The sequence below is a fragment of the Phyllobates terribilis genome, unplaced genomic scaffold (assembly GCF_046119375.1).
Source record: "Phyllobates terribilis strain yellow unplaced genomic scaffold, ASM4611937v1 Scaffold_5__5_contigs__length_657084704, whole genome shotgun sequence".
NCBI lineage: Eukaryota > Metazoa > Chordata > Amphibia > Anura > Dendrobatidae > Phyllobates > Phyllobates terribilis.
Window position 1 is genome coordinate 253,053,363 of NW_027362765.1, and position 21,674 is coordinate 253,075,036.

The 21,674-nt window shown below is 44.7% G+C and overlaps 1 protein-coding gene across 8 annotated transcripts in view; it reads right to left on the reverse strand.

The window, feature by feature from the left end:
• The window catches only part of CASKIN2 (CASK interacting protein 2), a 95,255-nt gene extending 77,674 nt beyond the window's left edge, over positions 1-17,581 (reverse strand). For 7 of the 8 annotated variants that reach the window (XM_073684044.1, XM_073684046.1, XM_073684045.1 and 4 more), the window contains exons 1-2: positions 17,424-17,581; positions 13,539-14,191 (exon numbers count right to left, since the gene is read on the reverse strand). In XM_073684044.1, the coding sequence (XP_073540145.1) occupies positions 13,539-13,632 (94 nt within the window). In that variant the 5' untranslated portion in view covers positions 13,633-14,191; positions 17,424-17,581. The remainder of the gene's footprint in view (positions 1-13,538; positions 14,192-17,423) is intronic. The other variant, XM_073684048.1, reaches the window with a different exon arrangement.
• Between the last annotated feature and the right edge of the window lie 4,093 nt (positions 17,582-21,674).

Below are 21,674 nucleotides of genomic sequence, written 5' to 3' on the forward strand. Positions count from 1 at the left end.
TGACAGAAAAGAGGCTTGCGGCTGAGAATCCAGAATTCCCAAGAAGGTCTTCCTGGTGGAGGGAATCAGATCTGACTTCTTGTAGTTTATCAACCATCCTAAAGATTCCAGGATCTGGAGGGTCATCTGAAGGTCTCTTTCCAAACTTGAAACTGAGGGAGCCATCACCAAAAAATCGTCTAGATAGGGGACGATGCTGATATTCCATTTTCTTAGACAAGCTACCACCTCTGCCCTGATCTTTGTAAACAGACGGGGTGCCGACGAAATTCCGAAGGGGAGTACATTGAATTGAAAATTAAGTACCTCTCGGTTCTGACTTACGGCAAATCTGAGATATTTTCTGTAGGCCGGATGAATTGGCACATGGTAGTATGCCTCTTGCAGGTCTACTGTTGCCATGACAAATCCTTTCCCAATCAACGGAATCGTGGACTTTATCGACTCCATCTTGAACCTTCTATATTTTACATATTGGTTGAGATGTTTTAGATTGAGGATTATCCTGTAAGAACCTGAAACCTTTTTTAACAGAAATACCTGAGAAGAATGAACTTCTCCTTGTTCCATGAGAGGCACTGGTGAAATAACTCCTGAGTTTTGAAGATTCTGAAGACCTGACATTAGGAACTTGTGTAATCTTGTTGATGGTAAAGACGTTACTTTTATCCTTCTTGGAGGGTAGATAGCAAAGTCTATTTCGGCTCCTACCATCACCATGTCCAGGATCTTCCTGTCTGAAGATATTAGCTGCCAATGAGGAAGGAAGCTTGCAATTCTGCCTCCTACCTTCTTGGCATCATTGTCTGTCTTGCCTAGAACCTTAAAAGATATTCTTTCCTCTTCCCCATTTTGGGTAACTCCAGCGACCGGTTTTACCCTTGCCTCTGTGCTGAAATGCTTGCTGCTGTTGTTGTTGAGGGGGAAGAAATGGTCTCTTCCTGAAGTTTCTTGGATTCTTTGGCTCTGGCAGAGGCTTCTTCTTGTAGGATGCTTTTTTCAACAACTCGTCCAGGACTGCTCCAAACATATACTCTCCTTTAAACGGGATGGAAAAAAGCTTATAGATTTTGATGCGTTGTCCCCACTCCACATGTTCAACCATAGATCTCTTCTTGTTGAATTAGATAAGGCCGCCGATCTTGCAGCAATCTTGACAGACTCCGCCGAGGCATCAGCTAGGAATCCAGTGGCCTTTTGCAGCAAAGGAAGAGATGCCAGGAGGTCCTCCCGAGGAGTACCTTTCCAGAGATGTTCCTCTAGTTGTTGGAGCCAGAGAAACATGGAACGAGCTACACAAGTCGAAGCGATATTAGTCTTCAGTGAAGCCATCGAGGTTTCCCAGGTCTTCCTTAGCAGACTGTCCATCTTCCTATCCATAGGATCCTTGAGCTCGGGCGAGTCTTCAAAGGGAAGGTACGTTTTCTTCGCTACCCTTGCCACTTGCATGTCAACTTTCGGAACTTCCGTTCATAGTTTAGCCGCATTTTCATCCAGAGGGAATCTATCCTTCATTTCTCCTGCAACATTAAGCCTTTTTTCAGGTGATTCCCATTCATCCAAAATTAGACTCCGAATGTTGTCATGCACCGGGAACACTAACTTCTTCTTGGATTTCAGACCCCCAAACATCTAGTCCTGAACTGTAGGGGTTTTCTTCTCCTCTTCCACCTGCATAGTGTCTGTCACCTGTGACAACAATTCTTCCATATATTCTATCCCTAACCTTATACTTTCTCCTTTTTGGTGGAGATGGACCCTCAGCTCTGGCTTGTGAGAATGACTGCGAGAAGGAGGCTAGGGAGGATTGTATTTCCTGCCAAACCATTCCCCTGACTTCTTCCATAAGGGAAGGCAGTTCTTCCTTCACAATGCTATTAGTGCATTTCTGGAATAGGGGTTTCTTATGCCCTGAAGCAAGCTTTTTCCTACAGATGGCACATTGCGAACTGTAGTATTTTCTCCCACTCTTGGTGCAGGATCCTTGTCTCCCTAAAATTAAAAAAGGGGAGATTTAAAATATATTTGGGATCCTGCTGAAAAGAGAGTGGGGAATAACCTTGGACCTAGTACTTACTGGGGCCGGGTTAGCGCTGGGCTCTGCAGACGCAGGCTTTGGAACAACACCCTCCATAGTAGCAGAATATTCTGTCCTACCTTAATGGTGTCTTCTTATCTGGGTCTTTTATAGAGGAGACCGAGATCCAGCGCCAAATTTCCACCTATCCGCTGAAAGATCCTCCATTCCCGGCTTTCCAAGTTGAATTTCCCGCCGCGGCCATATGTGTTCCACGGTGGAACGCATCTGAAGTGAAGTCCCGCAAGCTGAAAACCTGACTTCCGGCGCATCCTGTATGCGCGTCGGAACGCTGCCATGGAGGACAGAGGAGACTCCGGCTGGGGAGCTACAGGAGGCCACAGCCCCCAAACCCCACTCAACTTTACCTGTAGGCGCAGGCGAGTGAGGGGGTCCCGCACCCGAGGGAAACGGGAGCTGCCAGGGAAGGAAGGCCGGAGGCGATCACTACCTGCAGCCCGGCCAGGTAAATTTAATAGGGCCCTGCTTGCCAGCTGCAGGCACCCCAGGTAGCCTCTTCATTCCATAGGGACAGGAAAACACTGAGGATGATAGCGGGGAAAGGCTATTTAACCTCTTGTTTTCCTGTCCCTAATTAGGATGGGGAGGCTACCTCCAGGTGTGCTGTCATGGAGGGGATTGGAGAAAATACGGTAATTCATGGAAAGAAAGACAATAATAATCACCACGGTGAAATAGATCCACAAGCTTCAGTGCAGGCAGTCCGTTCGCTCCAAAAAGTTAAATACAGAAGCAGAGAGACAGAAACATTGTCTGATGATCAGAAGGTCTGCATTTCGGCAATGTTTCGATGGTCCTCCCCCTTTCTCAAGAACGTCTTGATTATTATGGTCTATTTTTTCCATTAATTAATTTGGGGGTATAATGTAAGGATGGAATATAATCTATTGGATAAAAGAAATATTAAAAAAAAAAACTTAAATGTGTTTGTATGCCGTCTTTTTGCAATCTGAATATATGGAGGAATGACTGCTGTGTAGCATTTATGATATAAAGGTGAACAGACAACGAATCTGGACTTGGTCAGCCCATTTTATTATATATAAAAAGTAACAATAAATCCAGCAGGTACATATTGAAATAGATTAAGAGGCCATATCTAAATCAGAACAGTACGGATAAAGCCATGAGACACTCCAAAATTAATAAATCCAAAAAGAACAAGAAGTTACCATAAATGGCTAAACACGGTTTGTATTTTACTAATGTACAGTACATATAGAGTAACACACAAACATAGGAAGTATGTAAGATGACAAGAAACAGCACACTGGCTACCAAATGACAGTTGTAATGTGAGATGAATATATATATACTCTATCACATCTACAATAGTAAATTAAGTAGTCATAAAAAAGAAAGACTGTGTTCTCAGTATAAAATAGCAGCATGCGAGTCAAAGGGGGGAGTACACCAATCTCAAAAATCAACACTGAGGTTATAATTGCCTTCTCAGGTTGTTAAAATTCACATATATAAAATTGAGAGGTCAGTCTTACCCATCATAAAGTAGATCCAGTCAGGTTGCTAGAAATGCAAAAAGAACCCCAAAGTGCATTTCATGTGTTTGTGATGCTTACTTCCTTGGGGGGTTGGTACACACTAACTAAACCGTGGGTCCTTAAATATTTTAAGGTTCGGGTAAACAGCAGTCACATAAGCCAATTCCACAAATGAAGCCTGGGAGGGGGGCACATACGTACCGCGCCAACCACACCACCTGCAGCCATCAATTTTGTAAAATATTTAAGGACCTGCAGTCTAGTTAGTATGTACCAACCCCTGAGGAAGCAACCTAACAAATACATGAAACGCGCGTTGGGGCTCTTTTTTGCACTTCTAGCAACGTGACTGGGTTTACCCATCATAAAGTAAGACTGACCTCTCAGTCTTTTTATGACTACTTATCATTATAGATTGGATACAGTACATATACTCATCTCACCTTACAACTGTGTCATTTGGTAGCAGTCTTATAAGTTCATATCTTTGTGTATTACCATGTATGTACATTAATAAAATTCCAACTGTTTTAAGCCTTTTAATGCCTTATTTTTCTTCTCGGATGTTTTATTATATATGCCGGACGATAAAGACCAGATGCGTCAATGGGGAGGCACGTCCGTCAGTGGGGGAGACATTGTGGGCAAGTCAAAATAATTGTGTTATATTTAACCTGTGCATCCTTTTAGAGTACAGAAAACTCCTTTCGTTATGTTCAACTAAATATCAGACTAGGGCTACACAGCAACATGACAGCAATTCTCTGAAAGGCCTCAACCAAAAACATTTATTCAACATACAACTGGATTCAACATACAACTGGATGGATACAACATGGATTCATGAGGGATCGCTCCTGCCAAACAAACCTGATCGCCTTCTACGAGGAGGTGAGCTCACAGCTGGACCGGGGAGAGTCAGTGGATGTTGTATACCTTGACTTCTCCAAAGCGTTTGATACTGTGCCACACAAAAGGTTGGTTTATAAAATGAGAATGCTTGGTCTGGGGGATAATGTGTGCAAGTGGGTAAATAGCTGGCTGAGTGATAGAAAGCAGAGGGTGGTTATCAATGGAGTAAGCTCAGGGTGTGTCAGGGTTACTAGTGGGGTGCCTCAAGGGTCTGTCTTGGGCCCTATATTATTTATTAATGATCTAGTGGAAGGGTTGCATAGTAAAATAGCAATATTTGCAGATGATACTAAACTTTGTAAAGTAGTTAATACAGATGAGGATAGGGCACAGCTACAGGAGGATTTAGATAAATTGGGGAGTTGGGCCAAAAAATGGCAAATGGGGTTCAATGCCGATAAATGTAAGGTCATGCACATGGGAAAGAAAAACAGCAGTCACCCATACATAGTAAATGGGAAACCGTTGGGGAAATCTGACATGGAGAAGGACCTGGGCGTCTTGGTTAATAGCAAATTAAATTGGAGTGCCCAGTGTCAGGCAGCAGCTGCAAAGGCAAATAGAGTCATGGCATGCATCAGAAGAGGAATAGGGGCATATGATGAGAACATTGTTCTTCCTCTGTATAAAGCGCTGGTAAGGCCGCACTTAGAATATTGTGCACAGTTCTGGGCTCCGGTGCTCAGGAAAGACATATTGGAGCTAGAGGGGGTACAAAGGAGGGCGACTAAGGTAATAAAGGGAATGGAGGGCCTAGAATACCCAGAGAGGTTGTCAAAATTAGGCCTATTTACGTTGGAAAAGAGAAGGCTTAGGGGAGACCTCATAAACATGTATAAATACATCAGGGGGCAGTACAGAGATCTCTCCCATGACCTGTTTATACCAAGGATGGTGACAAAGACGAGGGGGCACACTATGCGTCTGGAGGAAAGGAGGTTCCTGCACCAGCATAGAAGGGGATTCTGTACGGTCAGAGCCGTGAGACTCTGGAACTCTCTGGGAGAGGAAGTGGTGATGTCCAACTCACTTAATGAGTTCAAGAGAGGCCTGGACGCCTTTCTTGAGAACAATAAAATTACATCTTATGCTTAGTTAATTAATCCAGGGATTTAATCTGACTGCCAGATTGGTGTCGGGAAGTGAATTTTTCCTCAATGATGTAAATTGGCCTATACCACATGTTTTTTTGTTGCCTTCCCCTGGATCAACGCTGCGGAATAGCTGCAGTGCACAAGAAATAGGCTGAACTGGATGGACACTTGTCTTTTTTCGGCCTTATAAACTATGTAACTATGTAACATGTCTGCGACTTTCTGTCCCACAACTATTTTAAATCTGTTTATTTTATTTTTTTAATTCAAACAGCTAAAGAAAAAATAAGAAGCAGCACAGCCAAAACGCAGATAAATCACGTATGACTTGCATTGAAATTCCTGGCAAGTGAATAACATGACATTTGTGGCCAGTGACAGAAAATCCGACACATTTGGTGTAGATCGCAATGTGACAATGTAGGAAATCATTACATGGGATACAGAGATCTGAATTTTGCTCAACACACCTGCTCTTTGACTGGGGTCACAATCTTTCACTGTAAATTCAACTGAAGGGCTCACTAACACTTGTATATTACAGATCCATATTAATTCCACTTTTTTTCTTTAAAAAAAAAAAAAAACTTTGCAAAATGTAATAAGTTTTATTAACATTATTGTGCATGGCATATTTTTTCAATTGGCAGCATGTTCCAACAGATCCATATTAGGTATAGTTTTTAGATGTTGGAAAGCAATGGGTTAAGACAAAAAAAAAAAAAGTGCTTGTTCCATGTTCATGTTTAAATAACACTTATCTTTAGGACCCTAGGGGTACATTCACACTTATAAGAACAGGGATCAAGTACTCTTTGTTAATTTATGCTCAGAATATACTCAGGTTAGTGCAAGGGTTTAAGCTCTGGTTTACAGTTACAAAGTACTGCAATTTTTGCTATTTTTATTATTGGAATGACTACATCTAAAAGTAGGAGTGTCTGATAAAAGTTTGGAGAGATCCACTGTCCTTTGTGCAAAGATCTGATCCTCCCTTAATTACATACAATAGAGCAAATCTGGACAAAATAAGCGCCTTAGGCCAGTAGCATGCTCTCCCGTACTAGATACTATCCCGGCTAGATGCCTATGGGCCCAAACTTACAGCTTCAAGGTGATCTATGCAGCCTTCAGTTCGGGTGCTCAGGCGCTCAGTTGGGCAGTACTTCTATCCATAATACCCAGCACATTGATGTGGCCATAATACGCTTGGCTGAAACTGGCCTAAGGCTAGAGCTGCTCTTTCTTTTACAATGGATACATATGGGTAGTGCATGCCCCTGTCTGGCATGAGACACAGGACTTTGTCCATCATATAATCCAATGGTAGTCCACAGAGCAGCTTTCTTCAGCAGTATAGAGCAAATATGTCAAACTCTGGCAGGCAGGGTGAGCATATTTGGCCTGCAATGTCAGGCGGGTACCCCCGAGTATATTTGGCCCCCGCCCAGCATCATACTTTCAACTATATAGGCATTCTAGATGCAGATCCATCTTTGCTTTCAATTGTAGGAGGGAGCATCAGCTGATGCTCCCTCTCCCGTCATTCCCCCTCAGTGTCTGATGTGTTAGCGCAGCAGGCACGATGACGTTTTTACAATGCACCTACTGTACCAAGGTTTGCAGATATTCTGCACCATGAAACGACCGAAGAAGCGGGGGGCCTTTTTTTCAATGTGGGGGCCCATTATCCTGTATGGAGGACTATGTGGGGGCCCTTTATACTGTATGGAGAACTATGTGGAGGCCCATTATACTGTATGGAGAACTATGTGGGGGCCCATTATACTGTATGGAGAACTATGTGGGGGCCCATTATCCTGTATGGATGACTATGCGGGGCCCATTATCCTGTATGGAGGACTATGCGGGGCCCATTATCCTGTATGGAGGACTATGTGGGGGCCCATTATCCTGTATGGAGGACTATGTGGGGGCCCATTATCCTGTATGGAGGACTATGGGGGGCCCATTATCCTGTATGGAGGACTATGTGGGGGCCCATTATCCTGTATGGAGGCCCATTATCCTGTATGGAGGACTGTGTGGGGGCCCATTATACTGTATGGAGAACTATGTGGGGGCCCATTATCCTGTATGGATGACTATGCGGGGCCCATTATCCTGTATGGAGGACTATGCGGGGCCCATTATCCTGTATGGAGGACTATGTGGGGGCCCATTATCCTGTATGGAGGACTATGTGGGGGCCCATTATCCTGTATGGAGGACTATGGGGGGCCCATTATCCTGTATGGAGGACTATGTGGGGGCCCATTATCCTGTATGGAGGCCCATTATCCTGTATGGAGGACTGTGTGGGGGCCCATTATCCTGTATGGAGGACTGTGTGGGGGCCCATTATCCTGTATGGAGGACTGTGTGGGGGCCCATTATCCTGTATGGAGGACTGTGTGGGGGCCCATTATCCTGTATGGAGGACTATGTGGGGGCCCCATTATCCTGTATGGAGGACTATGTGGGGGCCCCATTATCCTGTATGGAGGACTATGGGGGGCCCCCATTATCCTGTATGGAGGACTATGGGGGCCCCCATTATCCTGTATGGAGGACTATGGGGGGCCCCCATTATCCTGTATGGAGGACTATGGGGGCCCCCATTATCCTGTATGGAGGACTATGGGGGGCCCCCATTATCCTGTATGGAGGACTATGGGGGGCCCCCATTATCCTGTATGGAGGACTATGGGGGGCCCCCATTATCCTGTATGGAGGACTATGGGGGGCCCCCATTATCCTGTATGGAGGACTGTGTGGCGCCCATTATCCTGTATGGAGGACTGTGTGGCGCCCATTATTCTGTATGGAGGACTGTGTGGCGCCCATTATTCTGTATGGAGGACTGTGTGGCGCCCATTGTTCTGTAAGGAGGACTATGTGGGGCCCATTATTCTGTATGGAGGACTGTGTGACGCCCATTATTCTGTATGGAGGACTGTGTGACGCCCAATATTCTGTATGGAGGACTGTGTGGCGCCCATTATTCCGTATGGAGGACTGTGTGGCGCCCATTATTCCGTATGGAGGACTGTGTGGCGCCCATTATACTGCATGGAGAACTGTGTGGGGCCATTATACTGTATGGAAGGCAATGTAGGGCCCGGATATACTGTATGGAGCACTTTTTGTGGCCATTATAATGTATGGAGGGCTGTGTGGGGATTATAGTTGGAGAATCATACTGTGATGGGGTCACCAGTCTTTGTCAGGGTGAATGACAGAGAGGGGTACAATAGGGTCATCATATCATGCGTGTGGAGGAATTCACAGTGGGGGTATCATACGGTGTTTGAGGGTACTTTTGTTTGCATCATACTTTATGCAAAGACCTATTAATTAAAAAGTACTTTGTTAGTGGGATAACCCCTTTAAGTTTATTTCCATATGAAAAAGTTAATCGTTATATTTGATAAAGAAATGTCTATAATTGAGGAAGTTTTCCTTAACAAATATCAAGGTTAGCCCACGACTTTGTCCAAGCTTTTAATTTTGGCCCTCTGTGTATACGAGTTTGACATCCCTGGAATACAGACACCATATATGGCAGTGTGCATTTTGTGACCAGCACACACAAGGTGAGCTGACTTCCTTTTCAACAGTACCCACGAGATATCTATTCACAGAATACAGACCATAAAGATAGCATATATCCAATTACAGTCCCTGCCGAGAGACACATATTCCCCCGCAGCTACCCTGCACTATTAAAAACACATAGAATTGATAAAATATCATAGCAGAAAATAATGCCTAAACTACCTTCAAAAATGGAACCTCACAAGAGTGGTTACAGAATTATTTTTGTTTTTAGACCATTTTTTTTCTTCTTGTCAACATTTTATAAACTGGAATAAAAGTTGAATAACTTTCACATTGTTTAAACAAAGTCTGTCACCCCATAGAACGCTAACTAAACTATTTATACCGGTGTGTAGTGAACTTAGCCCTAAATAAATCATATCTGTAGTATAGATTTTAGTGGTTTAGTTGGATACAAATTTTTTTTTATTTTTTTTTTTATTTATTATGCTTTGCTTATATAGCGCCATCATATTCCGAAACGCTTTACAGACATTATCATTGGAGCCAACAATCTAATTCCCTATCAGCATATCTTTTGGAGTGTGGGAGGAAACCAGAGCAGCCGATAAAAAAATAAAATAAAAAAACCACACACAAACACGGGGAACATTAAAACTCCTCCTAGTTGTCGTCCTTGGTGGGATTTGAACCCAGGATCCCTGCACTGCAAAGCAACACTGTTACCCCACTGTTACCCAATGAGCTACCGTGCTGCCCTAATATACATTATACAGTGATGGCCGAAAGTGTTGACACACTTGAAATTATTCTAGAAAATGAAGTATTTCTCCCAGAAAATTATTGCAATTACACATGTTTTGTTGTTATATACGTTTATTTCCTTTGTATGTATTGGAACACTAAAAATAAAAAAAAAAATAAAAAAAAGAGAAAAATAAAGGCAAATTGGACATAATTTCACACAAAACCCCAAAAATGGGCAGGACTAAATTGTTGGCACCTTTCCAAAATTGTGGGTAAACAACTTTGTTTCAAGCATGTGATGCTCGTTCAAACTCACATGTGGCAAGTAACAGGTGTAGGCAATATGAAAATCACACCTGAAACCAGGTAAAAAGGGGAGACTACTCAATCTATGCATGGTGTGTCTGTGTGTACCAAACTAAGAATGTCGAAGAGAAAGAAGAAAACTGTCTGAGGAGTTGATAACCAAAATTGTTGAAATATATCAATAATCTCAAAGTTACGAAGTCCATCTCGAGAGATCTTGATGTTCCTCTGTCCACTGTGAGCAACATAATCAAGAAGTTTACAACCCATGGCACTGTAGCTAATCTCCCTGGACGAGGACGGCAGAGAAAAATTGATGAAAGGTTGCAACACAGGATAGAATCAAGTTCCAAAAAAATTCTAGCTGTCCTGCAGGCTCAGGGTCCATCACTGTCAGTGCGAACTATCCGTTGACATTTGAATGAAATGAAACGCTATGGCAGGAGACCCAGGCTGATCCCACTGCTTACACAAAAAAATCTAGATTGCAGTTTGCCAAAATGTATGTGAGCAAGCCAAAATCCTTCTGAGAAAGCTTCTTGTGGACAGATGTGACCAAGATAGCGCTTTTTGGTAAAGCACATCATTCTACTTTTACCGAAAATGGAATAAGGCCTAAAAAGAAAAGAACACAGTACTACAGTCAAATCTGGTGGTGGTTCAAAGATATTTTGGTGTAGTTTTGCTGCCTCTGGCACTTGTTGCTTTGACGTCAGATTTTATGATGCCTTGCACAAAGGATTTTGGGTCACAATGCAGTGCCCAGTGTCAGAAAGCTTGGTTTACATCCTAGGTCATGGGTCTTCCAGCAGGACAATGACCTCAAACATGCTTCAAAAAGCACCCAGAAATGGATGGGAAAAAAAAAAAGCGCTGTAAAGTTCTGAAATGGCCAGCAATGAGTCCGGATCTTCATTCCATTGAACACCTGCGGAGGGATCTTAAAATTGCTGTTGGGAGAAGACTCCTTCAAATAGGAAAGACCTAGAGCAGTTTGCAAAAGAAGAATGGGCCGAAATTTGAGTTGAGAGGTGTAAGAAGCTTGCTGATGGTTATAGGAAGCGATTTATTGCAATTATTTATTCCAAAAAGGGTGTGCAATCAAATAATAAGTTGAGGGTGCCAACAATTTTGTCTGGCCCATTTTTGGGGTTTTGTGTAAAATTATGTCCATTTTGCACCATTACACAGCCCCCACCCCCCCCCCCCCCTCACAATTGTACTCAAGTGAGTGCAGCCTGATCTCTGCAGCCATGCTCACAATGTCATTGCCGCCTCACATCGTGGCTCCTATCTGTGGCCGCTGCTCTGTACTGTACTGCAGACAGGGGACAGCAATAAGAGCCGGACCGACACTATGTGAGCGCGGCTGCAGAGTTCAGTTCTGTCAATTTTGTTATGCCAACTAAAACACTTAAAGCAATACTATAAGAATAATTTTATAGGGGCTAAGTCTACGTACTGTCTCCCCTACATATCTGTATAATTGGTTTAGTATATGTTTTATTGAGTGTACGGACATTACCATAACTCACCAGTACAGACTGTACCCCTACAGAGGCATTACCTGATATTTTGCACTGGCAGACTTTGTGGTGCAGAATAAAGTGTCCCACTTCTAAATCTAGAATGGAGGTGGGTACAGAATATTTCACCGAACCCTGTTTAGTCTACTAACACTACCGAGCTTTCTATGTTTATTACTATACCTTCCAAAAACATACAAACGACATAATGGAGGAGATACAATAGAGGCACTGGACCAGAGAATAACAGAATAGGTGACACGCTAGTTCCTTCTTGGATTCCGTTCATGGCACGCACATTCTAGTAAATGTTTAACTCTCTGCGATGTGAGCTGCCATAGAGAGGTCAGTGTGTGACAACAGGGTGACACTGTGTACGTGTGTGGCACTGCGAACACTGGCGCTCTCTGTACAGAAGTCATTGGCATCAGTGCATCTCCACACGCAGCCCCCTCATTTGTCAATGTCACCAAGCTAGAGTCGTCGCACAATGCAGACAGGCTAATTCAATGTCTCACTACAATGCCATGCTCGTGACCACTTGATGTGTACAAGCCTCTATTGAGTATCATACACTGGAGGCAATGGAAAAGCACCATTACTTTTGGAAATTATCAGTACTCCATGACAGTGGATTTAAATGGGTTGTCAGAGAATGTAGAAAAAAATTAAACTGCAAGAAATCAAATAAAATAAAAAGATTACATACTGTTAAATCCCCTACTGCTCCTGCACTAACGCACCAGGGGCACCTGTCAGTCTGTACTTATTTCCATACACGTGCCATAGCAGCACGTGACCTCTGCAGCCAATTTCAGGCCTCGGAGGTGATGCTGTCACATATGGCTCATGACCACTGCGACCAGCATATTTTCCAATGTATTTAAAAGCACAGGTGTCAAATCAACTCAAATTGGACATTTAGATGCAGGATTTATGTTGATTTTCTTAATAAAAGTAAGCAACTGCAAGACTCATTCACAAGCCCCTACATTCTCTGGGAATAAGTAGTTATGGTACAGCATAGCAATATGCCATAAGTTACCCATTTCACCTTCCTTTGTTGTTAATTCCATAGTCTCCTGCAGAATAAATTGCATAAACCAAACAAGTTACCAAGAGATACAGTAACTCAGAGCTGAGCAAAGTGCGGCCTGCAGGCCACATCCAACCCTCTGGCTGTTCCAGTCTGGCCCAAGAACCAAGACAGCCTCCCTCCCCTATCCAATGTCAATGCTATCTGCAGATAGCAGATAGCTGTGAGTACAATGGTGGAGGAGGGAGCCACCTGCTCCTTCTTCCACCATTCAATGTGTGCGACTGAGACAGGAGACGCGAGGATGTCACTAAATCACATCTGCTGTGCGGAGCATCAGTGAACACAGGAAAGACCGGAGAAGAGTGCCCGGACAACGGGAGCAAGGAAAGTTTTTATTTTTTTTTATATGTATGGTTGTGTGTGGGATGTGTTTCAATATATAGGTAGGCTATGTGGGGGCTCATACTTTATATAATTGGGCTAAGTTTAGGATCATACTGTATATAGATGGACTGTATGGGGGCCCGTACTGTATATAGGAGGTTGTGTTTAGGTTCATACTGTATATAGGGGGTGTCAGCATACTTAATTCTGCTCAATATTAAGCAATACAATTAATATAAAATAATTAATAAGTTAATATTAATATTGAGCAGAATTAATTTAAGCCTGTTGGTTTGGCCCTCCACAAAAGTCGTGGTCTCTCATGTGGTCCCTTGAGAAAATTAATTGCCCATCCCTGCTGTAACTTACTGTTTTTTGACGTCCGAACTTTTGCCAGCAGCTTCTGTACGGTGCCAACATCTCCGCTCTTCACAGCCTGGATCAGTTCATTCTCCCGACCCATCGCCAGACAAACTATAAAGTCATCTCCCAATCCCTGCCCATATATTTCCAAAAATTCCCAGGTTGTATCCGCTCAAAGTATGGTCCACATTCACAAACGTGCCATCTACAGGGTTATAGAGAGTGAAGCCTTTTTATTTTAGTCAATAGGAGCTTATAAATTCTGTAAGAAAATATTAACCTTAGAGGGAAATGTTGGGGTTTCCAGAGCTGAATTCCCCCTTCTGATCTGCGGTCACTTGGATACCTCCCATATCACGTGCAGACAAAAAGAAACACCAGCTCCAGCCCAAGGTCCATGTGCCGTGGCAAGCTGCAAAGTTATGGAGCTTGCCATAACTCCATCAGATAAACCTTAAATCTTGGAAGTACTAAATCACTCTTGTATTAGTGCTCAAAGTTCTTTTCTGTTGTTTAAGGAAAGCTCTTTGACCCTTCCCAAGCAGGGCTGGTCACCTCATTATACTTTCTCTTTACGTAAGATCCCAGGTGTAGGTACTACGTGTATAGTACTTGAGGGAAGAAGCCGCTCATTCTTCCTTGGGCGGGAAATGATGTCACTGTATGGAAAATAAAAGCAAATATTTGTGTTACTATTACAGACTTACACCTAGTAACCCCTTTAAGAAACACGCATAGACCTGCTCTTTTCCTTACATGCTGGTGAATTGTGGAGGTGTGTACTGTATCAACCTGTCATGTATGCCAAGTGTGTTTACCATCAGTAAAAGTATCCGCCCGTTGTGACATCAGCAGGGTACAAGACTTTCCTACCGACTAATAATACTGCAATGCATTATGCAAATACCTAACCTTTAGCCGCTGCCTGCTATTATGTGTGCACACCTGTCGATCGGAAGGGGTTAAAATTAACCCATAGAGGTCCTTTTCTTCCTGCGCTACTTCCAGGCAGCTGGATCCCATTCATAAACCCGGAGACAGGAAGCTCTGGGACCCCCCTTTGTAGCCACACACACCTTCCTCCCACCATCCCACCCCGCTGACTGCAAGTGATTGTAAGGAAGCTGCGGCACAACTTGTTGAGAACCACCTTACAGCACAAGGGAGAAAGGGTACTAAAATACTCAGGGCTGAGACAAACCAGTCTACCAAGCCACGGGCATGAAAGCTGATATTTCCCCCCCTTCTTGCTTTTGTCAGAGATCTGCTTATGATTCAGCACCATGCTTTGCGTGCCCTGTGCTGGGCAGGGACAAGGTTACATCACACGAGACATGTTAATGTACCAGCTACGCATAAAACCGGAGACATGAAAGAGAGAATGAGACAGACAAGTAAGGTCGGGTTTATATTTGCAGAAATTGGCCTCGCTCAGACTGACGTGGTGATTTATTACTGTTATAATAGTGTCAACTGGACATTTACAAGATTTTTTTTTTGCCAACATAGCAAAATAAAAACCCACTATCCGGTAATTATTATATTTAGAAAAACAGAAGAGAGCAAGCAAAAAAAATCAAACCAAAGAAAATAAAACTTTCATTTGAGAGATTTTAGGCTGCCAAAATTTGGCCACATTTTAAACACATTCTTCCCAATGAGACTACAAAAGGGTTCTGGGGTGATCCAAGTGCTGCAGGGAACTTGGGTCTCGCAGACATATGGTAAAGTGCTGCCATATTAAGGCCGTCCGAAAACAAGCTAAGGCCAGTTTCATACAGCGCTTTTCAGAAAAACCGGGATTCGGACGTATGCGCCGATGGGGCCATAGACTAGAACGGTGGCGGCAGAGCGAACATGTGGACTGTCGTGCATCATTTTCGGGCATATACGGTACTAGAGACACACACCATGACGCAGTCTGCTGTGCCGTGCATCATTTTCGGGCATAAGGCACCATTATAATCTGTGACCCCATCGGCACACACATCCAAATCCCGCTCTGCGGGGGGGGTTATTTCGAACGCAAGCCCCGGCAGGAACCATGGACATGTAACTAAACGCAATGTGAAAGCACCCTCACAAAACACAAACAAAAACGTGAGCGTGTGAACTAGACCTTAGGACAAAAAAAAAGGAGCTTTAAATGACATTCATGAGGGGATAAATAAGTACAGATATCTGTGCAATTCCTGTTCAATCAGACTAATATCAATTAAACTAGTTTTTTTTTCAAAGGGCTAATTCAGTAATGCTAAGTGAATGAATAGAACAGAGGCGCCATACCTGACACTTGCACACTGGTAGTATCTGTAGATGCATCATAACACGCCCCGATTCCTCCCGATAAGTAAGTAGAACCAGAATAGCACTTTAAAAAGGTACGGTCCTATGGTGTGACTGATGGATGAAGCCCAAAACCGCAAAAACCTACGGGAATGAACGAGTGCACAAATTCGCAGTAACACTAAAGATGTCACAGACAAAAGTGATACACTCATTTGGCCCCACTTGTGGATGTTGTTTTGGACTTCTGCAGAAGTTGCATTGTGGGAGTGTTCTTAAAGGGCCTTTTCATTTTCAGAAAAACTGTCAGCAAAGTTTTGCATGAGAACGGGGGCATTATGAAAACAGAAAACCCCTTTAAGGGCCAATTGATTTGATCCCCAATCTGCCCCTCCTCCCCGCTCAAATTTTTCTTTTATACATTTCTGAAGAATATCCAATTTGCCAGTAATGTGGTGTTATAAAAAAAACAAAAAAAACCCAATGGTTAACAGTAATATTTTATTCTAGGACAATCAAAACAGATGAGGAAAATGAGAATTACCGATAGTATCCTAACATCTGTATATGTAATTGGGCATCTTTTCATAATTTCGGCCCGATTTGTCAGAAATCTAAGTGTGTGAATGCTAACATTCAAGGCTAGTGCTACAAGGTAATTTTGGTTGCAAGACATGAAGATCAGAAAGCCAGTAACCATTATCAATATGGCCACTTGGCAGACATAACGTTAAGTCTCATCTAAAATGATAACATATTGATAGTCGCAGACAACTTGCTCCAGATTTAATTCTTTTTTAACAGGCCAACTGCACCTCAACCACGGCCAAAGCCGGCGCTCACAGGTTTGTGTCACTTGACTTGTCTGAGACTTGACACTGAACAGCAATGTATTTTAGTAGATGAGGCCATCATCTAGCCCAGCGGATCCCATCATTTAATTCTTTCGGTTATTTTGTAGCGGAATCTGCAAAGTGTAAACGCACCTTTAGTAGTAAAGGGAAAGGCAAACACAACCATGAAGAACTATGAGCCTACACAAGGAGGAGGAGGGGGGTGCAGAGAGGCACAAAACAAACATTCCTAAAAGGATCGGGACCGTTAACCATTCCTCTGCCGAACATGAAAAAATAAACTCATGCTCCAGCGTAAAAAAGAAATCTAAATATACATAACTCTATATCCGTTAAGTTCTTCTATACACCTGTAAAAATCTGTGCACCATTAGTGGCCATTGTTGTGGGATTAACTGAGAAAGTCATAAATCAGGATCATTAACAACCAATCAGATCACAGCTGTCATTATTAAAATGGAAACTGGCGACTGAAAGAAGTGATGTGATTGGTTGCTATGGGTAACTGCAGCACCCTTGCTCTGCGCTGGTCTGGCATAAATATATATATATAAATACATTTACAGACAGACACACAGCTGAACTGCAGCTCACAATGCAATGGGGCAGAGCCTACTACAGCCAGTTCTCCGCGCACAGCGCCCCCTTCTCCCCCCTTTGCCAGGTCTTTGATGTCTCCCACGTATAATAAAACTCAGTGGACAGAAAGAGACCAAGGAGCAAGTCAGGAGAAGGCGCCCTCATAACTCACCCGCCGCCTGGAGGAGACCCGGGAGCCTTTGTGGGGATCCCGCAGCTGACTTTGTGGGAAGTTTTCGTCGGAGTCAGGCAGCCAGCTCTCCTCAGTCCCAGCAGGAAATCCCTCCCTTTCCTTGTGCTTTCGGCTGCCTTCCTCCAGTCCCTGCTCCTCCCTCCTGCTCCTCATGAAGAGGAGGTGTGAGGTCTTTGCTGGCTCCCCTCCAGCCCCATGGAAGTGGGAGAGGAGGAAGAGCAGGGCTGCTGCGCAGATAAAAGAGAGTCTCTGCGGCCCGAGGGGCTTCTGCTCTAGCCCTGCTCTGCCGCCCGAGGGGCTTCTGCCCTGCAGCCCTTGGGGCTTCTGCCCTGCGGCCCGATTGGCTTCTGCCCTGCGGCCCGAGGGGCTTCTGCCCTGGCCCTGCAGCCTGAGGGGCTTCTGCCCTGGCCCTGCTCTGCGGCCCGAGTGGGCTTCCGCCCTGGCCCTGCTCTGCGGCCCGAGTGGGCTTCCGCCCTGGCCCTGCTCTGTGGCCCGAGTGGGCTTCCGCCCTGGCCCTGCTCTGTGGCCCGAGTGGGCTTCCGCCCTGGCCCTGCTCTGCGGCCCGAGTGGGCTTCCGCCCTGGCCCTGCTCTGCGGCCCGAGTGGGCTTCCGCCCTGGCCCTGCTCTGCGGCCCGAGTGGGCTTCCGCCCTGGCCCTGCTCTGCGGCCCGAGTGGGCTTCCGCCCTGGCCCTGCTCTGCGGCCCGAGTGGGCTTCCGCCCTGGCCCTGCTCTGCGGCCCGAGTGGGCTTCCGCCCTGGCCCTGCTCTGCGGCCCGAGTGGGCTTCCGCCCTGGCCCTGCTCTGCGGCCCGAGTGGGCTTCCGCCCTGGCCCTGCTCTGCGGCCCGAGTGGGCTTCCGCCCTGGCCCTGCTCTGCGGCCCGAACGGGCTTCCGCCCTGGCCCTGCTCTGCGGCCCGAACGGGCTTCCGCCCTGGCCCTGCTCTGCGGCCCGAACGGGCTTCCGCCCTGGCCCTGCTCTGCGGCCCGAGGGGGCTCATTGACTTCTATCTGTAGATTGTGCTGCCAGGAAACAAAACAGCAGTTTGGAAGATCTTGGGGCACATATTACAGGTAGTGCTTCAGTATGCACCCCAGGTATACACCATGATCAGCGCAGCTACTGGACTATGATATGTCCACCTAGTGTAGTTCACCTCTCCTGTTTTTGTAAGAAAAAGTGTCCGCAAACTCTTCTAAATAAGCTGCACCTCATTTTCTGACAGAAATATTTTGCCGTGTCAGTATTTACTCACAGACATCATCATCGCGGTCCCCATTGGGGCTCACAATCTATATTCCCTATCAGTATGTCTTTGGAGTGTGGGAGAAAACCTGAGATAAGGGGATCTGGTGATGTCACATCTACAGATATCTGCCAGCTCATCATGAGCACAATCAGCAGGTATCCTGCAACTATACGAATAGGACAGGTGTGTGTTATCTGCAGTTTACACACACAAGCAGGCAGATATCTGTACATGTGAGGTCACCAGTCCCACTCATCCCCTAATCTGGAGATGAGGGAGCTGGATTCCTACTGTAAGGCCACGGCCCCACTATCAGTATTCGGTCAGTATTCGTGTTTTTTCTCAGGAGTGGGAGCCAAAACAATCAGAGAAAAGGTATAATAGAAACAAATCACCAATTCTGCATTTATCACCCACTCCTGGTTTTGGCTCCCACTGCTGAGAAAAGATACTGACCGAATACTGATAGTGGGGCCACACACCTACTCCAGCCTGTAGAGGCAGAAGGCAGACATTATATATCCTTACACATATTTACCTATCAGCTAATAATTAAACAGGCTGTATCACCTCTATGTGCCTACAGTTTAACACCTTGATATTGTGTTGGTGCACTCTTGCATTTCTATACACCCCAATTCTTTTGGATCTGATTATCCATACTACTTGGATTACTGTGTCATTCACATGTCTGTAGTTTGGCATTTGTCCTAATACTTTACAGCTATTTACTTATTTACGTATTTAATTGGATTATCCATTTAGAAATCTATTTATTTGCCACCTGGATTATGTTGTCGGTGTTTACTTTGGTTGTTTTTCCTACAGTTGTACACTTAAATTCTTGATCAAATAAAATATCTAATATATTGCATCATTACTATTGACCTTTTGTTGTTTTTTTCTTCTGTCTATTTGTACATGCATTTTTTCTGATGGGTCACTCGTTAATGTATTCCACACATGCACTTTAATAATGGAGACTTCTCCTTATATATAAACTACGCCCGGGTGGCGAGCATTTTTATTGGTACATTCTTAATTTTATTAATGGCGTCGGAGACAGCACATGCGCATACAGCGCTATCCTGTGCCATTTTTTAAAGACACTCTGTAAATTCGCATATACAGTGTCTTCAATAAAATGGCGCCGTAGTGCGGTTTGCACACGTGCTTACTCCGGCGCCTCACTGCACAGGCGCCACCCATCCCAGCTTCGGACAGAAAGATATATAAAGATGTACTGAGAATACAGGGGGGTGTACTCACGCTGAGTGCTGCTGTATGTATAACGAACTGAGAATACAGTGGTGTACTCTCCTACGCTGAGCGCAGTATGTATAACGTACTGAAAATACAGGGGGGTGTACGCATGCTGAGCGCTATATGTATAACGTACTGAAAATACAGGGGAGTGTACTCAAGCTGAGCGCTGTATATATAACGTACTGAGAATACAGGGGGTGTACTCATGCTGAGCGCTGTATATATAACGTACTGAGAATACAGAGGGGTGTTCTCACTTACACTAAGCGCTGTATGTATAACGTACTGAAAATACAGGGGGGTGTACTCACACTAAGCGCTGTATGTATAATGTACTGAAAATACATCGGGGTGTTCTCAAGCTGAGCACTGTATGTATAACGTACTGAAAATACAGGGGGGTGTACTCAAGCTGAGCGCTGTATGTATAACTTACTGAGAATACAGGGGGGTGTACTCACGCTGAGTGCTGTATGTATAACGTACTGAGAATACAGGGGGGTGTACTCACGCTGAGTGCTGTATGTATAACGTACTGAGAATACAGGGGGGTGTACTCACGCTGAGTGCTGTATGTATAACGTACTGAGAATACGGGGGGTATACTCACGCTGAGTGCTGTATGTATAACGTACTGAGAATACAGGGGGGTGTACTCACTTATGCAGGGTACTGTATGTATAATGTACTGAGAATACAGGGGGGGTGCTCACGCTGACCGCTGTATGTATAATGTGCTGAGAATACAAGGGGGGTGTACTCACGCTGACCGCTGTATATAGAACGTACTGAAAATACAGGGGGGTGTGCTCACGCTGTGCACTGTGTACTGTATATAACATACTGAGTATTTAGGGGGGTGTACTCACGCTGTATTTATAATGTGCTGAAAATACAGGGGGGTGTACTCATGCACAGCGATGTATATATAACTTAAGGAGTATACGGGGGGTGTACTCGCTTATGCTGAGCGCTGTATATATAACGTACTGAGTATACAGGGGGGAGTACTCACGCTGAGCGCTGTATGTATAATGTACTGAGGATACAGGGGGGAGTACTCACGCTGAGCGCTGTATGTATAATGTGCTGAGAATACAGGAGGGAGTACTCACGCTGAGCGCTGTATGTATAATGTGCTGAGAGTACAGGGGGGAGTACTCATGCTGAGCGCTGTATGTTTAATGTGCTGAGAATACAGGGGGCGAGTACTCACGCTGAGCGCTGTATGTATAATGTGCTGAGAATACAGGAGGGAGTACTCACGCTGAGTGCTTTATGTATAATGTGCTGAGAATACAGGGGGGAGTACTCACGCTGAGCGCTGTATATATAACGTACTGAGAATACAGGGGGTGTACTCATGCTGAGCGCTGTATATATAACGTACTGAGAATACAGAGGGGTGTTCTCACTTACACTAAGCGCTGTATGTATAACGTACTGAAAATACAGGGGGGTGTACTCACACTGAGCGCTGTATGTATAATGTACTGAAAATACATCGGGGTGTTCTCAAGCTGAGCACTGTATGTATAACGTACTGAAAGTACAGGGGGGTGTACTCAAGCTGAGCGCTGTATGTATAACTTACTGAGAATACAGGGGGGTGTACTCACGCTGAGTGCTGTATGTATAAAGTACTGAGAATACAGGGGGGTGTACTCACGCTGAGTGCTGTATGTATAACTTACTGAGAATACAGGGGGGTGTACTCAC